The following is an 8699-nucleotide window of genomic DNA, read 5'->3' on the forward strand; positions in this document are numbered from 1 at the left end:
TTATATATATATATATATATATATATATACGGGATAAGAAAAGTAAACAGTGAATCGAACGGCTATTTATATAAAGATCCTTTTATTAATCAACTACTCAAAGTGTCAAAGAACTAATCAATTCATTTCCAATACCCTCTACTTTTCATTAGTAGGTAATTATATATACCACATATAGTCAGAGGTGAATTTAATATTTCAAGAAGATGGATGCACTATTACAAATAGGTAAATTTAGAATTTATATTCGGCGAATCCAACCGTTAGGTTCTTACCATGAATCCATTATCATTTAGAAATTATAGGTTAAAATTAAAAAAATTCTTACAATTTTTGTGATTTTTAACATATATATATCTATACTCTGTATCAAAAAAATTTAGATCACTGAACCATGCTACATCATTGCTATTAGTTATAATAATATAAAATTTTGTGATGACAAAGGTAGATCAAGGATTTCAATGTGTTAGATGTGACGATTTTGAATGAATAAACCAAATAAAAAAAATACTTAATTAAAACAAGAGGGGACACTAGACATGCCTACAAACTGAGAATTGAACCGCTAACTTCACTTGTAAAGCCGCAACAAATAATTATTGAACCATAAGAATATAACATTACACATGGTATAGAGAGAATGCTCCAACGTATTGTATAGATACACCCTTGCATATAGTATTATTTTTTTCTAGGAAAATGAATTAGAATTTAGCTACTATACATTGACACTAAACTTTTTTTACATTCTCAGGTCATTTGAAAATCAAAATTACAAGTAATTTTTAATAACAAACATGAAACTGTAATCTGCAAAAGATAGTAAATGACTTGTAAAAGACGGTATATATATACATTTTACTTTTAAATGTTATTATTTGAGAAGAAATGTATCGGAAACAATTGCCAGATTTTGCGGGCAATGATATCTCATAACTCAGAAGAGAGATATCCTAATAGAGGAATTTATTTTTGTTCACCTCTCTGACACATGTACTTTACTCAAGCAGCATGATTTATGCTTTAATATTAGTATCAAACAATTCTCCAGTTTTATTAGCGTAAAACTCGATGCAAGTGACTATCCCTTGATTTCGTAAGTGATTAAAAGGTCAATAAAAGCTAGGAAAGTAAAGAAAAATTATTATGTGTTCACACACTATGTTTAACAATTTAACCTTATTATGAATCAACTATAAAAGTGAGAATATGCATTAACTTAGTGATAAGAAATTATATACGAGATACATATTTTTCATTGCAAACACTAAAGATAGCGAATACCTTTGATTTCTTGAATTCAGCAGCTATGCAAAGAGAGAAGGAGATAAAACCAAAGAAGACAAGCAACGGAAATATGACTTGGTATTTTTCCATAAGAGAGATAATTCTTTCCTTTTTGTGGGTTTCTTTACAGCAGGGGCGGCTTTCAATAAGAAGGGAGAATAAATAAAGTTGAAAGAGGAAAGGAAGAATCAGCTTGAAGATTACTCATAATAGTTTAGGTGCGAGCTACCTCTAATTGGTTCGTACTTTCTTTTTTTTCTTTTTTTGGGTTTCCCACCCGGCGTCTGGCACTCGTATTGGAGCCCGACTATATTCGGATTCGCACCGCGTAGGGCCTCATTCGGGGGAAGTGCTCCCTACCAAGGATTTTTCCATACCCAGAGCTCGAACTCGAGACCTCTGGTTAAGGGAAGAGCGGTCTCATCCACTGCATCACACCCTTTGGTGGTTCGTACTTTCGTTTCTTACCTGAAGGGCTACTTCACCTTTTGTAGAAGCCTTTGGATTGGTTTTCTTGAAAAAGAGAGGTATCATTTCTTTATTTTACTTAAAAGAAAGCTCTTTGATCAAATCCCTTGACTTGTCAATCTGGTCAACTCTTTAATTGTTACAGTGGTTCTTTCGGTTGTTGAGACTTGAGAGGGATGAGGGGTAGGGGGTTGGGATATAACTTATATATGTAGCACAAATACAAATTCAAAATTTGAAATTTGTGTCTTTCTAAAATGATCTCGAGTTGATCTCTATATATATCACGTGAACTCGTAACTACCAGATCCACCTGATGTGGCAGCGTGGGGCACGTTGTTGTAGAGGGGAGGAGTTGGTTTATGGTTAAGTAGGATTCAACTTATATACAACTATGATGCATATGGTGTAAATAGTATTTACACTAGTGTATTTTAATGGCTGTAAGAAATTAAATTAGTTAGCTGATCTTTTTAGGTTCACAATTCAGAATTACTATAGATAATCTTATTATAGATCATTTTAACTTAGATGAAGTAAAAAGCTACAAAACAATTAGTCACAGAAGTTAAATCCGGCTATCTATTTTACTACTATAAAAATAAGAGTTAGTGACGGACAAACACTGTGTATTAGTGGAAAAAAGACATGACACGTGGGCTATCAACAAGCTGACGAGGTATGATACGTGGAACATCAATGTAAGGACAAGTGACATTCTTAATTAGACGAATTAAAGAGTGCAGAAAAAGGCACGGGAGAAACACCCACGGGGTTATATTGAGGAAAGAACCATACTCAACAGTTGTAAAAGGAGAAACAGGAGCGGAATGAATAAAGGCTGCAAAGAAGGGAAGATACACGAAACTGATGTAAATAAGGAAGGGAAATCGGTACAGTTACAAGGAATCTTTAGTCATAAATGTTTCTGTTACGGTTAAACGTAGTAACGGGCAATCAATACAATTAATACCATTAATGAGCCCAAATTAAGCAAGGGATAATTGTACGCTCCTATATAAGGGCTGGCATTTCATTTATAAAGGCAAGTAACGATTATTATTGAAATCCATACTGTTATTCTTTGCTTTATTTCCAAGCTTTAAGCCTTAATTTTGGAAGTGATTATTAGTTCATTTCTTATTTTCTCTATCAATGATTTTCATTCTTTGATTCACTCTTCCAAAATCGTTGGGAAAGTGAAGTAAATCTTGGTTATCAGTAACCTGATTTCTTCTAGATATTGACTTTTACCGAGAAATCTATTTTTGGTTAAAGAGATTGGTTTCGTTACCGAAAATCTGATAATCTTTTGACTTTCGAAACTCCATTTTTGACAACCAATCAACCGTTAACGAGAACGATCAGCTGAACCAACAAGGTGGAACTCCACCACAGCACACACCTACAGGATCCCCTCGGCAATCCCATGCGAATTCACCTGAAGGCCTGCTTCGCGCGCTGATGATCAGGAGGGAGACGACCAAACCATGGAGCAGGATGCTCTAAAGCAATTGATTGCAGAACACGTGAACAGTGCACTGCAGGCTTTTGTTAGAGGATTACCCGATGCGGCGCAAACTCCTCCGCCAATTAACACGACAACTTTGGAGAACCCACGTTCAGGGCTTGATAACTCTGGAAGTGGAGAAAATCCCAATGAATCTCGTGGTGGAGGGTCAGGTACACCAAATAATTATAATTTACAAAGTTTAGTGCTAAATTTGCAGAAACAATTGAAGGAGCAAAACGATCGTATAGAGCAAATACCTGGCGTACCACCCGTGATCAATAGTGTGGATATTGACAAGTATTCACAACAACCCTGGAACCCAAGTACAGCACCTTTACCGATTCCCAAAAAATTTAAAATGCCCGATATTCTCAAATATGATGGAACAACTGACCCTCGTGATCACGTGACTGCGTTTACTACCGGCGTGAAAGGCAATGATTTGACCAAGCAAGAAATCGAAACAATTTTTGCTAAAATGTTTGGTGAAACACTCACAAAAGGGGCGTTAACATGGTATTCTCTTTTACTTGAAAATTCTATTGATTTTTTTGCTGAGTTTGCAGATTCATTTATAAAAGCACATTCGGGAGCTCAAAAAGTTGAAAAAAGGATGGAGGACATCTTTAATGTTAAACAAGGAAGTACAGAATTACTCAAGGAATTCGTAGATTGATTCCAGCGGGAGAGGATGATGTTTCCTCGAGTACCTGATAATTGGGCGGCTATGGCATTCGCGGGCAACTTGAACGAGAAAAGTTCAGAAGCCATGAGGAGATTGAAGGAAAGTTTGCGAGAATTTCATGCAACAACTTGGAACAATGTGTACAATAGATACAGTACGAAGCTGTGAATAAAAGAAGATACGGTCGCATTTCCAAGGGCCAAAGAAAGATCAGGTTCGAAACGCTCAGAATCAGAAAGGAGGTCCGGTAAAAATAGGTACGAGCCATTTATGGGACTTGTGGGATAAGATTCTCGATCTAAAGGGGAGAATCCACGATTTGATCCAAGATCAAGGCAAAAATATGCGAGCTCTTCATCTAGATTCAAAAAGGAGCGGGATGCCCGTAACAATGATTCCGATACGCAAGCAAGAATAGGGGATTACAACTTTAACGTTAGCACCTCTTAATTAGTGGTTGTTAAGAGGTATGAGAGATAAGGTGCGATGGACAAAACAGATGAGGTCAGATCCGAACAAAAGAAACCCAGATTTCTGTTGTGAGTTTCATAATGATCATGGCAATAAAATATCAGATTGCAGGCTTTTGCAAGGAGAGGTCGAACATTTATTAAAGCAAGGGTACCTTACTGATCTGTTCAGTGAGAAAGGAAGACAATCATACATGAAGAACATACAGGAACCCCCAAAGCCTCTATCACCAAAGAGAGCAGTCAATGTCATAACCGGAGGAAATGAGGTCAATGGAGTGACATTTACAACCGCAAAAAATACGTCAAAGGTCACTGTCACTCACGGGAAGCGAGTTCGCTAAGTCTTGGATGGCGACAATATAACATTCGACGATGAAGATGCGAATGGCTTGATGATTCCTCACAACGATGCACCGGTAATATCTTTGCTTGTACATGATACTAATGTAAAACGAGTTTTGATTGATCTAGGTAGCTCAGAACATCATTTTACTGAGGGTGGTGAATGAAATTCAAGCTAATGAAAAGGTCATACCAAAAGCACGAACCTTGTCTGGGTTTGATAATTCAAGTGTAGTTATAAAATGGTAAGTTGTACTTACCACATTTGTAAAAAGGGTCATCAAGGATACGAAGTTCCAGTTGATAAACGCGGATATGGCCTATAATATGATTCTGGGAAGGCCATGGATTCATGATATGGATGCTGTCCCATCCACTTTACATCAAGTCATCAAATTTCCTTCACAGTGGGGAATTCGTCAAATCCACGGAGACCAACAAGCTTCACAAAATATCAACTCGGTGGTGTTTTCAAGCATAGGAGCCAATGGTTCAATTGCGGAATAGCAATTATAGAATTCAGTTGAGGACACTGCTGCTAAAACCTCAACTGAAGACACGCTAAGGCAAACCGATGTCTACTCGAGACCCGATATGATTCAGGAGCCTGAGGAAAATAAGAACATTAAAACAACCAACGAGGAGCTCGAAGCCGTAATATTATTTGACCACTGGCCAGATAGGAAAGTTTACATCAGAGCAAATTTGAGCCCGAGATGAAAGGTAAGTTAATTGAATATTTTACGTGCTAACAGAGGTTGCTTTGCTTGGTCGCACTCAGATATGATAGCTATACCACCGGAGGTGAAGAATCATAAACTGAATAAGGATTCATTACACCAGCTTGTCAAGCAAAAGAAAAGGAAGCAAGGATCCTTCAAAAATCAAATGATTTAGGATGAGGTATAAATGCTTTTGAAAATTGGTTGAATACGAGAGGTAACATACCCTGACTGGTTAGCTAATACCGTTGTGGTTCCAAAAAAGGACGAAAAATGGTTGCATAGACTCTACCGATTTAAATAAGGCTTGTTCTAAAGATTCATTTCCTTTACCGCATATAGATCAACTAATTGATTCTACCGCATGTCATAAACTTTTAAACTTTTTAGATGCATACTCAGGATATAACTAAATAAAAATGGACCCTCTAGATGAAAAAAGAACTTCCTTTATCACAGACAGGGGGACTTATTGTTATAAAGTCATGCCATTTGGCTTGAAAAATGTTGGAGCCACATATCAAAGATTGGTGACGAAAATGTTTCAAGAATATCTGGAAAAAACCATGGAAGTCTACATAGATGATATGTTAGTCAAGTCAACACAGGCGGGAGATCATTTTCAACACTTGTCATACACCTTTGAAATTCTCCACAAGTATAATATGAAGATAAATTCGGAAAAATATGCTTTTGGCGTGGCTTCAGGTAAGTTTTTAGGTTTTCTTGTTTCTAACAGGGGTATTAAAGTAAATCCTGCACAGATCATAGCTATTGAGAAAATACCAGATATACTCACGAGCAAGAAAGAAGTGCAGAGATTAACAAGCAAGATAGCAGCTCTAGGAAGGTTTATATCAAAGTCGTCGGAAAAAAGTTTTAAATTCTTTTTAGTATTGAAAAAGCAGAATCAGTTTGAATGTACTGATGAGTGCCAACAAGCTCTCAAGGACCTAAAGTCATATCTATCGAATCCGCCTTTGTTAGCCAAACCAAAAGACGGTAAAAGATAGCTCATTTACCTCTCTATATCAGAAGTAGCGGTAAGTGCAGTGTTGGTACGAGAAGATAAAGGTAAACAATCCTTAATTTATTATGTTAGTAAATCTTTACTAGATGCAGAGACACGATATCCACATTTGGAAAGGCTTGCTTTAGCATTAATTATCGCATCTAGGAAGTTACGACCTTATTTTTAATGTCATCCTATTTCTGTTATAACAGCTCTCCCCTGAGGAATATACTACATAAACAAGAATTATCAGGTAGATTAGCTAAATGGGCAATAGAACTCAGTGAGTATGATATCATATATCAGCCTAGAACTGCAATAAAATCGTATGTTTTAGCAAATTTTGTAGCGAATTTTAGCACAGATTTAGTTCTTGAAGCAGAGAAGGAACTACAGGTGTTTACCGAAGCTAATACGGGGACTTAGACCCTGTTTACTGACGGTTCATCAAACGTTAAAGGAGCAGGTTTAGGAATTATTCTAATTCTACCTTCAGGTGAAGTCATAAGACAAGTAATAAAATGTTATCCAATCACTAACAATGAGGCAGAGTACGAAGCTGTAATTGCAGGTTTAGAATTAGCACAAGAACTTGGTATCGAGCAAATTATGATCAAAAGTGACTCGTAGTTGGTGGTTAACCAAATGCAGGGGACTTATGTGGCAAGAGAGATGCGAATGCAGCTATACCAGGAAAAGGTACGAGAATTACTTAGTCAATTCTAGACGTGGAAAGCCGTGCAGATACCCAGGGAGGAAAATGCAGAAGCAGACGCGTTGGCAAATCTCGCATCTATCGCGGATGTAGCAAATGCAGAAAATGCTATTGTGATACATTTGTTTCATTCGGCACTCGATCAAACCAAGAGTGAGGTAAATTTTAATAATTTAACTTGGGATTGGAGAAACGACTTTGTGAACTTTTTGCAGTATGGTATCTTGCCTAAAGATAAGAAGAAATCCCAATTGTTATGGCTGAAAGCTGCCTGGTACTGCTTAATTCATGGAAATTTGTATCATAAAATGTTTGGTGGACCATTAGCACGGTACCTTGGACCATCACAAACGGAGTACGTAATGAAAGAAGTACATGAGGGGCATTGCGGCAATCACGTTGGGGGAAGATCATTGGTGAAAACATTTATAAGGGCAGGATATTATTGGCCAAAAATGGAAGAAGAAGCAAATAATTTTGAAGCCAAGTGTGATAAATGTCAACGATATGACAATAACATGCATTGACTGGCGGAGCTACTGCATTTAGTTATTTTGCCTTGGCCCTTCATGAAATGGGGCATGGACATCATAGGGCCATTGCCTCAAGCTAAAGGAACAACACGATTTATGTTAGTTTTAATAGATTATTTTTTAAAATGGGTAGAAGCAGGTGCTTTTAAATATGTGCGAGAAAAAGAAGTTATGGATTTCATTTGGCAAAATTTTATATGCCGATTTGGAGTTCCAAAGGAGATTGTATGCGGCAATGGCCCACAATTCATAGGCGCGAAAATCACAGAGTTCTTCCAAATTTGGCATATTAAACGAATTACTTCCGCACCTTATCATCTTGCGGCCAACGGGCAAGATGAATCGACGAATAAAGTTATAATCGATAACTTAAAGAAGAGATTGGAAGAATCAAAAGGCAAATGGCCAAAAGTATTACCTGGGGTGCTATGGGCTACCGAATAACAACAAAAACTAGTATGAGTGAGACTCCATTTTCACTTATATACGGAGCAGAAACTTTGATTCCGGTGGAGATAGGTGAACCAAGTACGAGATACACGCATGCTACTAAAGCGGTAAATGAGGAAGAGCTGTGGACAAATTTGGGTTTGTTAGAAGAAAGGAGGGAAGCAGCATTAATTCGAATGGCGGCTCAAAAGCAGATGATTGAACGATATTATAATAGGAAAACCAATTTGAGGTATTTTAACATTGGGGACTTCGTCCTCAAGAAGGTGTTCCAGTCAACAAGAGCGCCAAATGCAGGAAAATTGAGTCCAAATTGGGAAGGCCCATATAGGGTTAGAGGCATCGCTGGAGCATACAACCATGGATGGCAAGGCACTACCGACGAACTGGTATGTGGTCCATTTAAAGAAGTATTACTTCTAGACGGGGAAAATACCCACGGTCAGGTATCACGCAAGTTCGATTGTATTTTGTTCTTTTGAAGTTTACTAACCAT

General features: G+C 37.3%; 1 protein-coding gene across 1 annotated transcript in view; it reads right to left on the reverse strand.

Annotated features, from left to right (window-relative positions):
* Positions 1-1501, reverse strand: part of LOC109240198 — an 11404-nt gene extending 9903 nt beyond the window's left edge. The window contains exon 1 of the mRNA XM_019406838.1: positions 1288-1501. Coding sequence (XP_019262383.1) covers positions 1288-1380 — 93 coding nt within the window. The 5' untranslated portion in view covers positions 1381-1501. The remainder of the gene's footprint in view (positions 1-1287) is intronic.
* Positions 1502-8699: the final 7198 nt, after the last annotated feature.

This window comes from Nicotiana attenuata, unplaced genomic scaffold (genome assembly GCF_001879085.1).
Source record: "Nicotiana attenuata strain UT unplaced genomic scaffold, NIATTr2, whole genome shotgun sequence".
Lineage (NCBI taxonomy): Eukaryota > Viridiplantae > Streptophyta > Magnoliopsida > Solanales > Solanaceae > Nicotiana > Nicotiana attenuata.